Source organism: Sinocyclocheilus anshuiensis, unplaced genomic scaffold, assembly GCF_001515605.1.
Source record: "Sinocyclocheilus anshuiensis isolate Anshui unplaced genomic scaffold, SAMN03320099.WGS_v1.1 scaffold43, whole genome shotgun sequence".
NCBI classification, from domain to species: Eukaryota; Metazoa; Chordata; class Actinopteri; order Cypriniformes; family Cyprinidae; genus Sinocyclocheilus; species Sinocyclocheilus anshuiensis.
Window position 1 is genome coordinate 1425647 of NW_015549580.1, and position 19694 is coordinate 1445340.

Genomic DNA, 19694 nt, shown 5'->3' on the forward strand with positions numbered 1-19694 from the left:
TATATATAAACAGAAATTGACAAAAACACAACAAATTACTAAAATTTTAACTAAAATTAAAATGAAAAATATATAAAAACCAACCCTCAAAATATTAACAAAAACTATAATAGTATTTCAATGATACTAAACTAACACTACAATGCCCTTTCTTTGGATCACAGCATTACAAGAAAAATGTAAATGATAATAATAATTACTATTATGTAATACTACATTAAATTATTGCCTACATTTTTAATTGTTCATTTAAACATTACACTATCCTATACATGGTCCTCTGCTTCTTTGTTTTTGTTTTTTTGCATATTTGAAATATGCTTGTTTCTTGAGTGTAAGTGCATTTTTTTTTCTCTAATGCAAGATTGACTGTTTTCTCTCTCTTTTATTTGTCGCACTTCTCTCTTCAGGAGCAGTATGAATTATACTGTGAGATTGGCAGCACATTTCAGCGCTGCAAAATCTGCACAGAACGAGACAAGGACACTCGCATTCAGCCCTGCGGCCATCTGCTGTGTCAGCCCTGCTTGACTGGCTGGCAGGTATATTGTTTTCCTATTGTGCTCAGACCTTTATAACCATCTCCCATTCACACTTACATTCACACTCACAAGCATGGTCAGGTTACACCGCAAACCCACATCCAGAACAACTATACATGATTACGTGGTTGTGTTTTTCCATTGTTGGTGCATATATATAAACATCATAAATAGATCTCATTAGAATATAATTATTTTAATAACAATAAACCATTAACATAAACTGATAATTAAATACTCGCATGAAGCACAGTCATTCAGAAAGCATGTTCTGCATGAAATACAGTGTTTGCCACAGTGTCATGCAACATGACCTGACATTTTGGCTCAAGCTTCCTGCCTGCGTTTGATGAAGCATATGTGTGCATTGTGACTGATTTTCCACTTCTCTCAAGTCACACTTCATTGAATGCTAAGATCACATTGACCCTAGAGAATGAGAGGATGTGATGCATTTCGGCAGCTCTACATCTTACAATGTAACACATTCAAAAGACTAATGCAACTCTCGTAAGATGTCATAAGATAAGCAAATCGTTCTTGTGGTATGATGTTCAGGGGAAGGATGCCCTTGGGAGCTAAGAAATTGAGTCCATGGTTTCAGTACCCTGTGCATTAAATAAGTATGTGAATTTGTGTGTTGAAAGTTGTGTCACTCCCTCTGATATGCAGAAGTCAGACGGGCACACATGCCCCTACTGCCGCTGTGACATCAGAGGTACAGAGTCCATCCTCATTGAGCCCTACCTGCCAACCAGAGACAGGAGGGCAGGGGAGAAGGAGGAAGAGGAGGACGATGAAGATGAGGAGGAGGATCATGAGGATATAGAGCTGGTGATGAAAAAACTGGCTTGTATGAAAAAGGTGAGAGTATGTAATTTTGGAATCAGGAAACCTTTGCTTGCCAATCTGAAATCCACATTTTATGACTTACATTGTCTTTGGCTTATTGAACATTTATGAGATTTTACTCTTGTGTGTAGGGTACCCTATTTATATAATTATACTGCAGGGTAATGTCTAGATTATAGGTGATTAAACCAGGAATGCATAATATATCTGTACTATATAAGTTATCAGCCAATATTACAGATACATTTGTTTATACTATATTGCATTGTGAATGCTCATTTCCAGTTTTAACATTTAGATTAACTTTGTCACCATCTAAATCTCACTTAAAGTTCATCTTTTCAAACACTGTTAAATGTTATATTTAGTAAAAAAAAATTCATACTGTTAATGTAAATGTTATGATGCCTAAAATCACTTGTAGCAATTAAAATGATTTATTTTAGTTTTAAAGGGGTCATATGACGTTGCTAAAAAAACATTATTTTGTGTATTTGGTGTAATGAAATGTGTTTATGCGGTTTAAGGTTTAAAAAACACATTATTTTCCACATACTGTACATTATTGTTTCTCCTCTATGCCCCGCCTTTCTGAAACGCGTCGATTTTTACAAAGCTCATCGGTCTGAAAAGCGAGGTGTGCTGTGATTGGCCAGCTATCCAGTGCGTTGTGATTGGCCGAATACCTCAAGCGTGTGACGGAAATGTTACGCCCCTTACCATACTGTGATGCTGTGTTGCGCCGGCGGGCTTGCGGCAACCACATGTGACGACCCCGGGCTGGACTCCACTTCGTCCACGGTGAAAGCCGATCCGGCGATCCACAGCGCGAAGTTGATGTATTTCTTCAGCGACCAGCACGGATCCGCTCTAGGCATGACGAAGCGGATATCGTCCTCTCTTGGAAGGCCAACCAAAGTAGTTTCGCTTTCACAACGAAACACACAGCGTCTCCACAACATCACGGCGGCGGCAACAGCGAGAATAAAAGTTACGCCCTCTTTCTTTGCGTGAACATTTGGGCGGCGTTATGCAAATCTTCCCACATCGTGACGTAGACGTGGTGACGTGTTAGAACGAGTCGTTTTAGGTAGGTGTGGTTGACTCTTAACTTTTATAAAGAATATCTCTTTGGATTTGAGACTTTAGTCTTTGCAACTTTACAGATCTTCTTTATGCACCAAGAGCTTGTAACACTCCAAAGAGAAAGAAAAAATTGAAATTGCATCATATGACCCCTTTAACCTTTGTATTTTTATTTATTTAAACAAAATTGTAATATTGACCATTTATCTGTTAGTAGCCATGAATTGAAAATAAATATTGGTGTATCCCGGAATAAACACTCATTGAGCGTTGTGCATTTTTATATACTATTTTGTCTAATTTATTTAGACAAATTGGATAACATTTTAATATCATCCATTTAGTGGTTAGTAGCCATGACATGAAAACGAATATTGGCATGTCCCTAATTGCTAGAATTTTAAAATAGGTGCATCCCTGAATAAACACTCATCGAGCATTTTGTCAAGTCAAGTCACCTTTGTTTTTATAGCTCTTTATACAATATAGCCTGTGTCAAAGCAGCTTCACAGTGCTAAACAGGAAAATAGCTGAAAATAACTTATGAAAACTCAGCTATGGAGAGTATTCAGATTCTGCTAAAGTAGCTCTAATATGTGTCATTATTTAGCTCAAGTCGGTTCAGTTCAGATAGGGCTGCATGATAAATTGTATTGTATTCATGATCACAATTTTTGATGTTCTCGATTATATTTTGTATTCTCAAGTGTCTGTTATTTGGCAGTTGCTTTGCTATGAAAACTGTCTGCTTATGCAATAAATGTGAATGTAAGGTAGATTTATCTATTGTTCTGAATGTGTGCAATTCTTCAGTTCACTCTGACTTTAATGAGTGTTTAATCTCATTCCTCTCTCACTATTTCAGATTTCTCAGGAGGAGTATCAAGTTCCCCGTTCCAGTCTGTCACCTCCTCCCCTTCCTCCTAAAAGACATTCACTCTCCCCTTGTCCATCTCCCAAACCACCCTCCAGATCCTTGAGCATAGGCACACAGGTCAGCCAGTCTAGCTTGGTGGGTTGTTCTGTCTGTTTATTTATCTGTGTTGTTTTTAAACCACTTGGTAACCTAATTATGAAATAAATAATGTTACTTTTGTTAAGTGCATGGCCCTCAGATAGGTAAGAAATGTTCTGAATAATATTTTTTACAACATAGTACACATGGGTAAGATTCTCCTTACAAGTATTTGGCAATAATGCATGAATACATTTGCATTAGATCTTCTGTTTGGACGCCTGTGTGATCTTGATGGTAACTGATGTCATGCATCCACCAAAAATAACCTTGACACTAAGTGGTTAAAATTAATTGTATAAATAGTTACGAAAAGTGAAGTTAGCTATCATGCTAGTTGCTTTCAGATGCCACTTGGTTTCATATTTTTCACCTAATGCAATTACAATTCTCACATTTTCAGAAAGCCTTAATTGTCCAATATGTTTTGGGGTTACTGTAGCTATAGTCAAATGTTTGATGCATTAATAAGTTAATAAATTAAAATAATAAGTTTGCATAATTATGTCTATTTCTGCTATCCTTTTTCTGCTTCTTTACTGTCCAACTGGATTCAGAAGTGAGGAACTTTTGGAAGACTTCCGTCCCTCCTCTTTGCCATATGTCAGACACAGTGGGTATCATAACTAACTTTCATTCACTTCTTGTATGCTTATCATAACTGTGATATTTTTTATTCATTAAATATCTTAAGAATTCTTGTGACACGTTCTGTTGAACACTTGAGACAACCAAACATTACTTTTGCTGCTGTTGTACTGACATCTGGTGGCAGGACTTGAAATGACATCTGATGAAACATAATTTCCTGTCTGTGTAGGTGGGGTGTCCTGGGAAGGGCCTTCAGAAAGTGTAAAAATGAAGAGGAGAGCGAAAAGAAGGGACAAGGAAGAAGAAGATCACGACAGAGTTGTGGCGGATTCAGCATCTCCCTCAGGAAGTCACATTCATGGGGAGATGGAAGGAAACACTTCATCCTGACAGCAAAATTCACCTCAGACTTCAGACTGTAAAGTATATTGGCCAGACAAAGCAATTGTGTGATATCAGCAACAATGGACAACCACAATTATTCAAAGGACTCAATAATCACCAGATTCAGAACATGTACTGTATGTAGGAATGTAAGTTCAATTGAACTTTGCATTGACAGCAGAAAAGATGCATCTTACTGCTCACACCTTTTTAACACATTTTAAATTCTACCTCATGGCTACTAAATTTGTAGAGAACAAGCACTGTGTTTTGACAGACCACAATGAATAAAAAAAATAAAAAATGAAACAAAGCAGACTTGTTTTCTTTTATATCTTAAGATATAGGTTGTTTACCTTTATCTAAATAAGATGGAAGCGTGTAAGTAATTTCAGTTCACACCAGACCAAACCAAATCAAACCAAACAAAGTTTCACATTACATAACAGTAACAGTTTGCAGATTTACAGTTTCGTATTTAGTAAAAGAATTGAAACAAAGATCCATTGATATTTATTCTTTGTATTGCCTAGAAAATATCTGAAAACCTTTTTTTTGGGGCCAGATCTGTCCAATAAAACAAAGTTTTTCCAATCCTGACTGTAAATGAGAATTATAACAACCGATTGCTCCATCCTGCTGTGACTTTCTTATTAATGATCTCTGGATTGTCTCTGCTGCCCTCTGCTGGATTGAGCCAGAACTGGATTTAAAATACTGGATCCTTCCGTTTGTTTAGAGGTGGTTGGGATTCACCTGAATGCATTCTTCTTGTTTCCTTCATTCTAGGGCTGCACGATTAATCGCATGCGATATTTAACGCGCATCTTGTCAGAAAGCCGGTTCTGTAATCAGCGGTAAATCTCCATCACCTGCGTGCTTTCACATTGCTTTTATAATGAGTTTCACACGATTTGTTATAGTGTGCCAAGGTTAAGTTAAGTTTAAGTTATTTAAAATTAAATGTGTGTGTGTGTGTACTGGTAGCCTATATATGGTTTATGAGGACACAAATGTGTATAATGACATGGGTACTACAACGTAAACATGGTTTATGACGACACTTCCGGTGTCCACGTAAAACAAAAGGCATAAAAACATAAAAAACGGTGTTTTTTGACATTTAAAAAATTGCCTGTAGTTTTCTGTAAGGTGTAGATTTAGGCGTGTGAGGGTTGGTGTAGGGCGATAGAAAATACAGTTTGTAGCCTACAGTATAAAAACCAGTACGCCTATGGAGAGTACCCGTAAACCACAAATGCAAGTATGTGTGTGTGTGTGTATAATACACAATCTGAAAATATGCCTAGGCTATATTTAGAATCTATATCTTTGCACGCCACTGCTAGTAAGTCATTTGTCTTAAGTGTCTTCAGATTCGCTTTCACAACGTCATTCTTTCGTCCCTACTGCTAGACTTCAAGTGAAATCGTGTTTACGTTTGGTATTTGGCGTGAAAAAACGGGGTCGTGTTCGTAAGATTGACAGTTTTTAAAATCGAACTGTGAAGAAAGCCTAAGTATGACAATGTTAGTTTTATTAATGCGTTTTGAGCACATCGCATAGGCTACTTTCGATTTCCTTGGATTTAGGGGAAACTGAAACCAACATAAACATCAGCGCAATGGACAATGGGTGAGTGGATTTATTTGACTCTCCAAAAACACGACAACTCTATAGTTATATAGGCCTATGCGATGTTATTTTCCTACGTGTTACGTACAGCTGTCTAGTTGCTAACTGTACATTTTTCTATCAAAATTCAGTAGCGCTTATTTCAACAGCTATAAGTCAACTCGGGCCGTTTACAAATGAACGCGGTTTTGCGCTTAAACGTCTTATAGCCTAACTTGACACTACATCTTAAAATGTCTTAAAACCCAGCTTGAAGCGACGCAAGGGTCGGCGACATGTGTAGCTCATGTTTAGCCTATCTAAAAATATGAATTCGCAGTGCAGTGGAACGGCGAGAAAGCGACATGTTTGAACCGTGTAAAAATACCTGAGGCACCATTTCGGCTTTCTCAGATTCATTCCTCATAAATATGACACACACAGTGATATTTGAGGCACCTTCAAAAGAGTGTCGAGAGATTTCTCCAAAGGAACCCAAAGTGCCTCGAGTATCTTTTTATTTTTACATAATAGTTCACTGGACCTCCAACTACACAAAAAGGCCAAGAACCCCAAATGTGGCATGATGGAATAATGTTCTTTAAAATGTTACACAGCATAAAGTGTTGACAGTGTTCTGTTTTCTGTAGATTTTTACCAGCAAAAATACAAGAGGATTATTTCAACAAAATCAAGAATGTGTTTGCCTCTGAAAGCCCTGAGCAAATTCCCCACCAGCTTATGTCTCTTTTGGAAGTCTTTGACCGTTTTAAGATAGATATCGCTGTGACTGGAGAGTCTGGTGCAGGAAAGTCTTCTCTTATCAATGCGTTCCTTGGATTGAATCCTGATGATGCAGGGGCTGCTCCAACTGGAGCTGTGGAAACCACAAAGCAAGCAACCATGTATCAGCATCCAAATCTTCCACACGTCAGACTGTGGGATCTTCCAGGGATGGGCACCCCTTCCTTTGGATCCAAGAGTTATGTAAAGACAATGAACTTTGATCTATATGACATGTTCATGGTTGTGATATCAGAGAGAGTCAGAGAAAACAACATGCTGTTGGTTGATGAAATTGAGCAACAAAAGAAGCCATATTATTTCATTAGAACAAAAATTGATAATGACATGCGGTCCCAGAGAAAGAAAAAACTATTCTCTGAAATACATGAATTGGATCAAATGAGACAGGACTGTAAGAAATATCTGAAGGAGAAGAAACTGGACCCACATGTGTTCCTAGTGTCAGCCATTGACACACAAAATTATGAGTTGCAGAAACTCACAGACACTTTTAAAGATGAGGTTTCTCAACTTAGAGCAGAGCTATTTTCAAGTTTTCTGGACAAGATGTTACATGGAGGATGGATAAAAGCAAGGTAAGTATGTACTGTAAGTAAATGCTTGTTCAAAACTGTAGGAAATGTTTAATACTTTGAAATCCATTGTATTTAAAACATTTGTACCATTTTCTAGAAAACATTAAATTTAATGATTTTGAACATGTCATATTTAGTAAAGTAAACATATTTTCATCTTGAATACAGGTACACATTTTAACCGTTATTCTCCAAAGTTTTTGTAAATGTAAAGTTTTTAAAGTCATGAATTATGAATTTTTTACTTTTTGGACTTTATATCCCAAACAGTTAATTTTAACTCAGAAATTAAGAACATGGTCATCATAGATGAGGTCTATTTAAGTCATTGCATTGATGACTGATATATTGAATGTATTCCTGAAAAAAAAAACAGTAATAATAGAGAGGGCAAACAATGAATGTAACGTCATTCACCCTAACATTCATGTAATTTATATTTATTTATTACTTTAGGTATGCTACAAATCACATCCAACAGACTAGGAAACTTCAAGCTGAGGACATCACAACATTGCAAAATATGTATAAGTGCACAGGTTTTGGAGCTGCAAAAGTCAGTGTTGTACTGCAGGCTTTGAGTCACTTTCAGCTAGATGTTGCAGTTTTGGGTGAGACGGGCTCTGGAGTGTCCACTTTTGTAAATGCCTTAATTGGGCTGGAGAATGAAGAGTGTGGTGCAGCATCAGTGTCCATCAGCAACCCAGCAATGAGTCTGGGATACCCAGATGTCCGGTTCTGGGACATATCTGGCATAGAGGGAGTCATAGATTACTCGATGTATGAAATGACACAAGTCCTGAATTGGTATGACTTCTTTATCATCATTGTATCAGACTGGCAGAAAGCACGCCATTTAAAACTAGCCAAAGCAGTTGAAGAATTAAGGAAGCATTACCTCTTAGTCCAGACCAAAGTAGACTGTCATCTACAGACTCAAAGTGAGTTGTGCTGTGATGAGACTGACATACTTGATGGGCTTCGGGCACAATTTACCCAGGAGCTTCAGATGGCAAAACTGTCTGAAAAGCAGATTTTTTTCATCAACAACCTAGACAGGTGTGCATTTGACTTTGTAGGTTTGGAAGGTGCACTCTCCAGTGACCTCAAGACTGTCAGGACAAGTGCTTTTGCATATTATATAGCAAACACAGTAAAGGAACATAAATAATACTTAAAAAAAAACATAGAAGTGTAAGATATGATGCAGCACTAAACTGCTTTAAAATTACTTGATTTCTGTTTAATTTCCATTAAATATTTAAGCGTACTAATATAACTGCTGTTTAAAATGGGTGTGCAATAATATATAAATTGAATTAGCAAATAATGTTTGATTGTTTAATATACTGTATAATTCTGTATTTTTCTGTCTGTGACAGATCAGATGTCTTTGAAACATATGAAGAAAATGCTAGAGAGGCACCACATTTTGATTGTCCTAATTATTGCAAAAGAATAGAAGATATTCAGTTGGGAAACAGAAAATGATTTGTAGAAGTTGGTCTGCTGTAAAAATACGTGAACCGTTGATCTCAATATACTATTTTAATGAATGTTTGTAGTAATTGTAATAACTGCACATTCTCAGATCATTTCACTGTTAAGACTATTTCTTGTTTAATAAAATGTTTATGAAAAATACACCATGCTTCGTCTCTGGGTATGCAAACCATTAAAAAAAACAGTTTGTAATGGACTGTAGGTAAGTTACACTAACATAATATTTAGTGTTTTTAATTATTATTTGTATTTTAGGGGACCTAAATTTCGTAGAAATAATTTTAGTGAAACTATATTAATTAAGTTTTTAGTAGTTTGCCCCATGTTCACTTTCCAGGTCAACAGGTCATCAGAAATGTGTTATGTTGTTATGGGTAGCAACACAAACAAATACTTTGTGACTCTATGCCAGGTTTCAGTGATAAAAACTGGACTAATCTATTACTGTGACACCCAACTCAACAGCTTAGTCACACCTTACAAAATTTCCAAAACCTTCTTAAAGTTCAAATGCATCATAAAACTGATAATAGGTCCAAAATTAAACCTGTAAAGAAAAGGTTGGGCTTTTTTCTTTCAAATTAAGACCTCGTGTATTCACACACCCATCTGCTTTCTAAGACTAAACCAATACCTCTAACAACTCAACAGTTTAATATCCTAAATTTGTTTAAGCATCATTAGGTAGCACCATGAAAAAAAAATGCTAATGGCAATCATAATAAATATTTGTTAACAGAAATAAAGAAAACTTTTTGAAAAAAAAGAAAAGAAAACTTTTTAATTTTTATTAACATACACACACATATATTTTCAATAATAAATGCAAATCCCGAGCCTGGATGTAGTAATACACGTACAACTAGTAAATCCTGAAAGTATAAACACCTGCTACTATGTCATTCATTATCATTTGTTTCAGTAAATAAAATTTAATTAACAATATGCATAAAGCAAATTCAGATAAAAAAACAAACAAAACAAACTACAGAATATACAGAAAAAGTATATTAGGAGAAGGTAGCATAAAGAGATTCTGACCCTTTGGCCTAAAGCCCTTGTATACATTGTAAAACAAGTTAAATATTACAATGAGGTTATCAGTCCTAATTGTATAATAAAATGAGTAGGCAGAAATTTTTGCACAAACCACCAGATTCCCACATATCCTTAAACAGTACAAAGTCACACATTTTACCCAATTTGTTGTCTAAATGATTATTACTCTACGTATTCCATTCCATTTAACATGCACTATTATAAAATATGAAGAACATAACAGGACAATATTCAGTATAACATTTCTTTCCAACCATTTAACTCTCCAGTGCAGACGTATGGCCAATAAACTCAGTTTTGATGTTCTGATGTAAGTTTGGTTAACATTTTGGTAAACATCTCTTTACTGTACCAGCTTGATTTTAATCATTCAAACCTGCAGCTTGAAGAACCTGTCTCATGTCATTTATCATGTCATTTAGGGCTCCACGCAAGACAGTGCATGTGAATTTGAAGGCCTCAGACGCATTCATAAAACTGGTTACAAGAAATTTAGCATCAAGCAGATCCTCTAAGCTTTTCACTGGTTTTGCCACAGATGTACGAGGCCTAATTGTCAGTTTGTCTACCACTGCTAATGCTAAAGGAGACTTTATAGCTGATTTCAGCTGTGAGAGAGGCTTGTTCATTCTCTCCGACAGTTTGATGAGTGATTTCTCATTCAAACCCAGAGTGTAATGGCAATGTACAAGATAGGTCGTCAATACCATCTTGTCAATGACCATAGGTAATAAAGGAACAGGGATAATGGCACCCAGACCCGAGGCTAGCGCTGCAAGCCAAATAAACTTCTCCATAACCTCTTTTTTCTTCTCTAGCATAGCCAGAGAGCTCACAGGCACAGACTGGACCAGAGCAAATCTCTTGTTTTCTGAAAGGTCTAACTCTAGGGTATCTACAAGGTCTTGGAAGTCATATTTTCCCAAGTCATAAGAGGAAATCAGGAACACCTTGGGGTTTCCTAGCTCCTTCACATTTCTTTGGCAGTCCTCTCTAATTGTGCAAAGTACCTTCTGCTCATCAAAATTTCTTGTCTTCGCCACTGACCGAATGTCATTGTCAATCTTGGTCCGGACAAAATAAAACCTCTTCTGCTTTTTTTCAATCTCCTTGGCCAGAAAGACATCATTTTCCTTGAACCTCTCAGAGGAAATGATGATAAATAAATCATAAGTTTCCAATTTCACTTCCTTGAGGAATTTGTTCGCCTTGAAATTAGGCATGCCAGTCCCTGGCAGGTCCCACAGTCTGACATTTGACTTTGAGGGATGGGTGTACATGGTAACTTGCTTTGTTGTTTCAGTTATTCCAGTTGGTGCAGAATTGTCGTCATCATCATTCAGACCTCGAAATGCATTGATGAAGGCAGACTTTCCTGCTCCTGTTTCCCCAGTCACTGCAATATTCAGAGTCACACTATCAAGACTGTCCAGTTTTTCTTTAGCCTTTGCAACAGCTACATTTGGGTCACATTCCCCCAGTCTCTCCAAAGCTCCAGAGAAATACAAGTCAGCAGAAGAATCTTCTGTCATTATGCCTTGTTAAATTCTTCACTGTAAAAAAATAATAAATATAAACATAATATAATAGGTATAAATCATTGCATGGCTTAAGTAACTTTACTACAGTATAATCATGACTTTTTCCTTTGCTTAGTCACGGACAGCTGCGACTTTATTTGACATAATTATGAGTTCACATCTCCCATTTTTGAGTTTATTATATCTCACAGTTGTACGTTTTCATTGTAAATGCAACTTTATTTCTCGCAATATGAATTTATATCTCACAATTGCGAATATTTATGTATAACACAATGTGCTTTATTCCTTATTTTAAACTTTATCTTTATAATTTATAATCTTGAGGTAAATAACCTTCAGGAAAATGTTAAAAAATTATTAGAAATATTGAAAGATCGGGTGTGTGGTTGAACTACATATACAAACATTTATCACAAAAAGGTTTATAAACAGATTTTTATTTTTTTATTGTATGAAATGTGATTATGCTATAACAAATACATTATTATGTGAGACTGAGAACATTTCAGATTTGAGCAGAGAAAATGAACACTGAATGATTTAAAATGATTATACGTGCCTATATAATATAATTTAACACTCAGCATGACATTCAATGAAAGTACAGGGTCAATGACTTCTGAAATCATCCACAAGCACATTGTAATCTATTCTTTGAACACTATATAAAGACATGGTGGTACTTGTATTAATCAGCACATAATGGCCATTAAGCCCATAACAGAGGCAGAAAATGCATACATACTATATAGCAGGGGTGGACAGATGTTGGGCCTGGAGAGTCCTGCAGAGTTTTGCGCCAACCCTAATCAAACACACCTGAACAAGCTCATCAAGGTCTAAGGGTTACTAGAAAGCTACATGCGAGTGAGTTTTTATCAAGTTTGGAGGAAAACTCTGCAGGATTTTGGCTCTCCAGGACCGACGTTGACCACCCCTGCTATATAGGATGCATGCATATAGAACTTAAATCGACCAACAAAACCAATCTAATACCACATATATTCTTAAAGAAACACATGTTCAGGACATCTACGAGTTACTGCATAGTATGTCCAGCTCAGCCTCTTTTCTGATTTTTCGAGCAATATCTGCAAGTTCATTTAACCCTTCTCTCAAGAGGTAGTAAGTAGTACCAAAGGATATTCCTGCAGCAGCAGCACTGCCTACACCTGGAAAGAGACTTGCAACATATTCAAGGGTAGCAAGTGTTGCAAGTGTAACAGAGACTTGTAATCTGGCCATTGCTTTTTCTCGAATGGCAGATGCAAACTTTGATTTGGCCAGATGTTCTAGCAAGGGCTTGTTGACTTTTTCTGACAGCCTTTTCAGTGAGCCATCATCCAAACCAAATGCATAGTAGCACCTTGTGAAGAAAAGCAACACCATGCTTGTATCACATGCTGCTGATAGACCAGGCACAGGGACTATTGCTACACCAGCAGAGGCAAGAGATGCAGCCCAGATCATCCCTTTAAACATCTTGATCTTCTTCTCAAGAGATTCAGCAGAGCACACTGGCCAGGCTTGTTGAAGAGCAGATCTCTTATGGTCCGGAAGCTCTTCTTCGAGAGTGTTTTGAAATATTTCAAAATCATATTTCTCCAATTCAAAAGATGATATCAAGAAAACTTTGGGGTCTCCCAGTTCTTTCAAGTTTTTCTGACAATCCTTTCTTATTTTGCAAAGAATGTTCTGCTCATCAAATCCCTTTTTTCTTTGCTCTGCTAAAATGTCATTGTCAATCTTGGAACGAACAAAGTAAAAGTTTTTATTCTGTTTTTTGATTTCTTTAGCCAACATGACATCATTCTCCATGAACCTCTCTGAGTTTAAAATAATGAAGAAATCATAGGTGTGAAACTTGACATCTTTCAGGTATTTATTTGCTTTGAAGTTTGGACTTCCTATTCCAGGCAGGTCCCAGATTTTCACATTTGGCACTGCAGGATGCTCATACATGGTGGGCTCCATTGTAGTTTCTGTGACTCCAGAAGGTGCTGCTTTATCATCATCTTCATTTAGACCTCTAAGTGCATTTATAAAGGAGGATTTCCCAGATCCTGTCTTTCCGGTCACAGCAATGTTAAGTGAGACATTCATTAACTGGTCAAATGTTTCTTTAGCTTTTGCTGTGGCCTTTTCCAGGGTGGACTCGCCTGATGCCTTTACTGCCTCAACAACAGCAGGGTCTTGACTTTCCATGTTTTAAACTGTAAAAGTTATAGATGTATATAGAAGTATGTGTACTTCAACATTAATTTATTCTTGAAGCCTGATAGCTAATCATTTCTGTTACTACAGTAATCATCATATTCTTCAGTAGTGTGAATGATGGTGTCTGCTGATGGTGTTTGCTGTCCCTAAGGTGTGAGGAACTGCAATAGTTCTGGTTGATAGTGTTTTTTAAAGTTTATCAAATAACATTTTAGTAATAAAACTATTTTTTTTACATAATAAAAATAATGGAACAGATATAGCATATTATAGTTAGTTACTGACCTTTTGTGTGGAGAGCTTTTAATGTTGTATTGCCCCGTGTTGTATTTTTCTGTCAGGGTAAAAATTAACCAATATTCATAAAACAAACATATGTAAACAGATAACATGCATAATGAAATATATAAAACTGTATATATAAAATGTTGATTAATAAATGCATATATTTAGTTTTATTAACAACATAATAATACTGAAATATATTAAAATATGGTTAAAATATATATGGGTTAAGTTGGCTACAGTTTGACAATACAGCTACCCTACATGAAAAAGATGACGAATCATACAATAATAATCATAAACGCTTAAATATGACTAATATATAACTGTATGTTTTACGCAAATCCACGATGCGGAAATCAAAACTATTGTGAACAGAGCAAATACTCCAATAATCTGTATTAGCCAACAACTTCGAAAAATATTTTTACAGTGTTTTATTTTCATACAACAGCCTACAATCATACATACCTACAATATTCGGTTTATGTTTATTTTTGTTATTGCATTTAATAAAGCAATTAATGTCATTTTAAAGATACTTAGTGACATATTAATGAGGAACATATAAAGCAATTAAATAACTGACAACAAATAACTAGGCTATAGCCTACTTACTTTGATTTCTGGGTTCCAGCAGTGGTAACACAATGACTCTTCACTTATAGAGATGCTTAAGAAAACGCTGCAGAAATTCTACAGATAGAAAATGAATATAAATGAAAATTAAATCGGCTGCTAAACACCGAGCGAGCTGTTACGTCACAATGTCCACTTTTTTCTTCTTCCTTCACGCCGTCCTCCACTTCACTGACGTGCCCTATGTTGGGAAAACGAAACTTACGACAGATGAGTGACAGTCCAAACAGCCAATCAAAGCACCGAGCCGTATTTTCAAAATGGACTCGTTCGGCATTGCTGGGAACGCCCACAAAAACGTCATAACCGTTTATGCCGAGTGGGAGAACAAACCATTCGTATTAACGCGCGGAGACCTTGTTAGGCGCTTGATCTTTACTTTTTGTGATGATTTCGATTGATTTTTGCTTGGTGCAATGCCGAAAAGTTGCTGTGTGGCGTTCTGTACCTCTAATATGTAAAAAAACCCTGATCTGACGATGCATATGACTGATACACTGCAATGATCTGTCGTTAGTCCCGCCCCCCTGCACCGCAACCCAGTTCTGATGGGGCTTGCAGTAACCCTCCTTCGCATCGCAATCTCACTCCCTGATATTTTGTGCTGTCATAATCTATTAAAACATTTATTTCATATTATTATACACAATCCCTTACGAAAATTAGCAATGGTATTACTATAGTAAAAGTATAGAAGCTTTTGGGTAAATTTAGCATCCCTAATGAAAATTAACCATGGTTTTATTATAGTAAAAGCATAGTAACCATGGATTTTTGGCGTATTGATTACCATTTGTATAACCACAGTTTTACTACAAATACCATGGTTAAACTATAGTTAGTGTAGCAAAACATGTTGTTTTTACCATGGTTTAACTACAGTAACCAATGTTTTTTGGTATTTTATATACATGTTTTCATGTTATCTTTATTTTAAGATGCATGTATTTGTGAAAATGATTAGGCAGCCGCAGCACACACCACATAGAATAATGCTGCGCATTTCAAGGCACTTTTGTTTTCTTTTTTTTGGCGTTTTTATTACCAATTGCAGCCTATAGCCAGTTTTACTACAAATACCATGGTTAAACTATAGTTAGTGTAGCAAAACATGTTGTTTTTACCATGGTTTAACTACAGTAACCAATGTTTTTTGGTATTTTATATACATGTTTTCATGTTATCTTTATTTTAAGATGCATGTATTTGTGAAAATGATTAGGCAGCCGCAGCACACACCACATAGAATAATGCTGCGCATTTCAAGGCACTTCAGTGGACCTTAATGTTACCTGTTTTGTCAATGTTAAAACACTTTTTAATATATCAATAAGAAAGTATGACAGGCTTTTACTCAAGTCTTTATCACTTTATTAAGCAAAACAAAACAACAAATGTTTACTTTCACAAGCTGTCTCGTATAGGCTTGTAGTGTAGTAGCCTAAGCTGTCTCTTGCTCAATTAGGTAACGTAACAAAAAATGTCGGGAAACGACGCCTCTGGCCATTCCGTTGGGTCGTTTGTCCAGTCACAGATACCGTACGGACAGTCCGACCCAATACGGCTCAGTTTTTATGCGCATGTTATAAATAATGTATGGCAGAAATAATTTTATGTAGGCCATTCTGAGTCAACACCATGCTTTTCCAATGAGGGGGAAAAGGACTGTTTTCCCCCACGCCGACTCCGCCCACACAGCTATGACGCGACACCGATCAAGTCTATTAGCAACATTACTTGGCTTATTAAATGCATTAGCAAAATTAAGAATCAGAATTGTGTTTCGTCTCTTTTTCATAGTGTATAAGCTACACTGTAATGATTTTTCTAAGTTGTAAATAAAACAGATAATTTTGCTCTATTCACGGTTTCGATTTCGTGAAACTGTAAAAAAAAAAAATCTGGCACACTGGTTATATATTTTTTGTTGCCTTGAAATTAAAAACGCTGCTAAAGTTGCTAATGATTTCATAGCTCCAAAAGCCAATAAAAACGACATACAGCATTTAATTTTTATTATGTATGAGACATTATAGGCTAGCTTCATCATCAAAAATCATTATACCCCTTACCAAAAAGTAGTATACTTCAAGTTTATTTTATTAAGTATACTTAAGTAAAGTTCAAGTATATATATTTAAGTATACTTTATGTAGTAAGTATACAAATATCAGTGTACTAGTAGTATACTTGTAAGTGTACTATTTTAATACTCCTTGGGACTAAATTGGCCCACTTTCTAGTATATAAAAGTATACTTTTAAGTATACTTTAAGTATAACAGTAGTAAACTTTGAGTACACAACTAGTTTACATTAAAATTTTTAGCTTGTACTGCAACTATACTAAAAGTGAACATAGGTATACTGATAGTTTACTAATTAAATACTTGTAGTAGCATTTATAGCACACTTGAATAAACTTCTTTTTCGTAAGGGACGTCATAAAAACTATGAAAAATTGAACTGTCAGCCTAATTGCGACCAGATTCCTGTAAATAGTATACATACATTTGAACATCTTAAAAGTATCAAGCATGGTAGCTAGTTTTTACACACACTCAGCACAAAATCTAACAAATAACATCCTATGAACATTGAGTCCATGCCACAGACATAAAATGTATATTATGTTCTATAGGAAAAAAATCAATGAACAAAAGTAATGTATATTTTTAAGATAATAAAGAAACATGTTCAGAACTGTTAGCTAAATGCATGCAGCTCAGCTTCTTGAATGGCAGCAAATATAGGCCTAGGCTACTTTGAGTATGTTATGAGTGATTGTGACTACACACAATATGTCAAAATGGCTTAACCACAATGATCAGTGGGATGACCTTTTGACTGTGATCTCAATCTGTGATCTTAGTAGACACCAGTCAGACCCGCCACTTTCAGCACTTCTTTGGCTGTATCAGCAAGATCCTGAACTCCTGCTCGCAGAAGGTTCAGGGTTGTAGAGTAAGACATTTCTGCTGTTTTTTTACTCCCTACAACAGGAACCATGCTCCACGCAAATTTAACAGCTGCTTCCTTGTCAGCGCCGATAGCTCCTTATTACTGAGTTTCTTTTGCCCAATAGCGACCACTAGAGGTGACTTTCTTACAGATTTGAGGGATGGATTATTGACTCTCACCGACAGTTTATCTATTGATTCATCATCCAGGCCGAATGCATAGTGACCCTTGGTGAAGTAAGCCAGCAAAATGGCAGCATCACAAGCCATGGAAAGACCAGGCACTGGAGCCACAGCAATAGAACCAGAAGCGACAGCTGCCGACCAGGTTTGCTCCATAAACAATTCGATTTTCTCCTCCAGAATCTTGGATGAGTATACTGGCAAAGACAAAATCAAAACATCTCTCTTGTGAGCAGGTAGCTGCTTCTCCAGTGTGTCGAGGAGGGTTTGAAAATCATATTTGTGCAATTCAAATGAGGAAATCAGGAACATTTCTGGGTGATCCATATCCTTCAGGTTTCTTTGGCAGTCCTCGCGAATTTGTGAGAGAACTTTCTGCTCATCAAAGTCTTTCCTTTGGGATTCCGCTTAAATGTCATTGTCAATCTTTGAGCGGAGAAAGTAGAACAACTTCTTCTTCTCTTTAATTGCTTTAGCCAGCATGATGTCATTTTCTTTGAATCTCTCTGAGGAGATGATGATGAAGAAGTCGAAGGTGTCAAGTTTCACCTCCTTTAGATATTTTTTGGCTTTAAATTTGGGACTTCCAGTCCCTGGGAGATCCCATAATTTCACATTGGGCATTGTAGGATGTGTGTACATTGTTGATGTCATTGTCGTCTCAGTCGCTCCCGTGGGAGCTGCATTGACATCATCAGGTTGAAGACCTCGTATTGCATTGATAAAGCTGGATTTTCCTGCTCCAGCTGATCCTGTAACAGCAATATGAAGTGTGACGTTGTCCAGTTTCTTGAGTTGTTCTTTCACACTTTCTGTTACATAAACGTATTCCGCAGAACTAGTGAGCATAGCATCAGGTACTTCATATACATGCTCGTCTTCTTGCTTTTTAGCCGCTGTGTCTATACTTTCCCTCTTCTCTGAGCTTTCTGATTTTAAATGTGTGTTCTCATTTGCTTTACACTGAAACACATTATCTGTGTCATCTTGTGACTTCTTGGCATCTGGACACACTGCTCCACTGAGCAATTCTTGGTTCTGTATCTCTATAACCTCCACATTTTCCTCTTTAGTGTTGACTTTGTTTAGTGGTTCACTAAAATTAGTCTTACTGAGTTTTTCTGTCAAAATATCTTTTTCCATTATAACATCACATGGCTCTTGAAAATGGTCTGTTTCGACACTGTCAGGTTGTTTTGTTTTGTGATTGTCTGTATCTTTTCCACACTCAATCATTTCCCTTGCTTCCTCGTTTGTCATCGGAACTGAACATTTTAGTTATTTTTGTTCCTCTTTATCAACAGCCTTCACGTGTTGTTGTTCTGTGGTCACTTCACATGGTTCCTTAGCCTCAGTTTGCTCTTTTTGCTCGAGACATTTTTCCATTTGTATCATGTCAAAATTACACACTTCAGCTTTTTCTGACTGTTCTACAGTTGTTTCATTTGTTATATGTATCACTTCTTTCTCTGCTTGATTTTCTTTATCACTCTGTTTTTCTCTCTCTCTCAGCCTCTCTCTTTCCTTCACATCATTAAGTTTTGTCCAGTAATGAACTACTTTGTTTGGGTTTCTCTGGTTGTTTCTCCATAGTTTTAATGATTTTTGATTGGACGATTCCTAGGGTCTCCAACAATTCTGTATTTCTCTGTTGCTCTTTCAACACAATGTCATCGTGAAAGGATTCAGTGAGGTTATCGGCTACTTCTGTCTGATCAGGATTTGTGTAGTTTCTGAGGAAAGGGTCCATAAAGATGTTGACTTCTGACATGATGACTCTGAAAAAGTAAAGCAACTGGGTAAATGTCAAGAAACATTCAGGGGTTTTCTGCCATAAAT

The 19694-nt window shown here is 36.5% G+C and overlaps 3 protein-coding genes and 1 pseudogene across 5 annotated transcripts in view; 2 read left to right on the top strand and 2 right to left on the bottom strand.

The window, feature by feature from the left end:
• LOC107657700 (E3 ubiquitin-protein ligase CBL-like) overlaps window positions 1-4069 on the top strand; it is a 12731-nt gene extending 8662 nt beyond the window's left edge. Inside the window, exons 7-10 of the mRNA XM_016445907.1 lie at window positions 411-542; window positions 1215-1406; window positions 3346-3492; window positions 4053-4069. Of these exons, the coding sequence (XP_016301393.1) occupies window positions 411-542; window positions 1215-1406; window positions 3346-3492; window positions 4053-4058 (477 nt within the window). The 3' untranslated portion in view covers window positions 4059-4069. The remainder of the gene's footprint in view (window positions 1-410; window positions 543-1214; window positions 1407-3345; window positions 3493-4052) is intronic.
• A 1755-nt stretch (window positions 4070-5824) lies between these two features.
• On the top strand, window positions 5825-9066 carry LOC107657701 (uncharacterized). Of its 2 annotated transcripts, XM_016445909.1 has the most exons (4): window positions 5825-6105; window positions 6735-7466; window positions 7923-8525; window positions 8849-9066. In XM_016445909.1, exons 1-4 carry the CDS (start codon window positions 6095-6097, stop codon window positions 8955-8957), a joined length of 1455 nt encoding a protein of 484 aa, XP_016301395.1. In that variant the 5' UTR covers window positions 5825-6094; the 3' UTR covers window positions 8958-9066. The 2 variants fall into 2 exon arrangements, with proteins under 2 accessions (XP_016301395.1, XP_016301394.1); XM_016445908.1 differs by having other exon boundaries at window positions 5826-6105; window positions 7923-9066.
• Window positions 9067-9773: 707 nt separating this feature from the next.
• irge4 (immunity-related GTPase family, e4) lies at window positions 9774-14883 on the bottom strand. Of its 2 annotated transcripts, none has more exons than XM_016445911.1 (3): window positions 14693-14883; window positions 14075-14123; window positions 9774-11581 (listed from the first exon to the last, which is right to left on the bottom strand). In XM_016445911.1, the coding sequence occupies exon 3, from the start codon at window positions 11558-11560 to the stop codon at window positions 10391-10393; it is 1170 nt and encodes a 389-aa protein (XP_016301397.1). In that variant the 5' UTR covers window positions 11561-11581; window positions 14075-14123; window positions 14693-14883; the 3' UTR covers window positions 9774-10390. The 2 variants fall into 2 exon arrangements, with proteins under 2 accessions (XP_016301397.1, XP_016301396.1); XM_016445910.1 differs by lacking the exon at window positions 9774-11581 and adding an exon at window positions 12067-13785.
• Window positions 14884-17580: 2697 nt separating this feature from the next.
• On the bottom strand, window positions 17581-19446 carry LOC107657602 (interferon-inducible GTPase 5-like; annotated as a pseudogene).
• Window positions 19447-19694: the final 248 nt, after the last annotated feature.

Excerpts from the sequence above, each read along its gene's own strand:
- LOC107657701 (XM_016445908.1), top strand. Across the intron at positions 7,467-7,922 it reads GGAGGATGGATAAAAGCAAG|GTATGCTACAAATCACATCC; the intron begins GTAAGTATGTAC and ends TTATTACTTTAG.
- irge4 (XM_016445910.1), bottom strand. The coding sequence starts at position 13,777 with ATGGAAAGTCAAGACCCTGCTGTTGTTGAGGCAGTAAAGGCATCAGGC.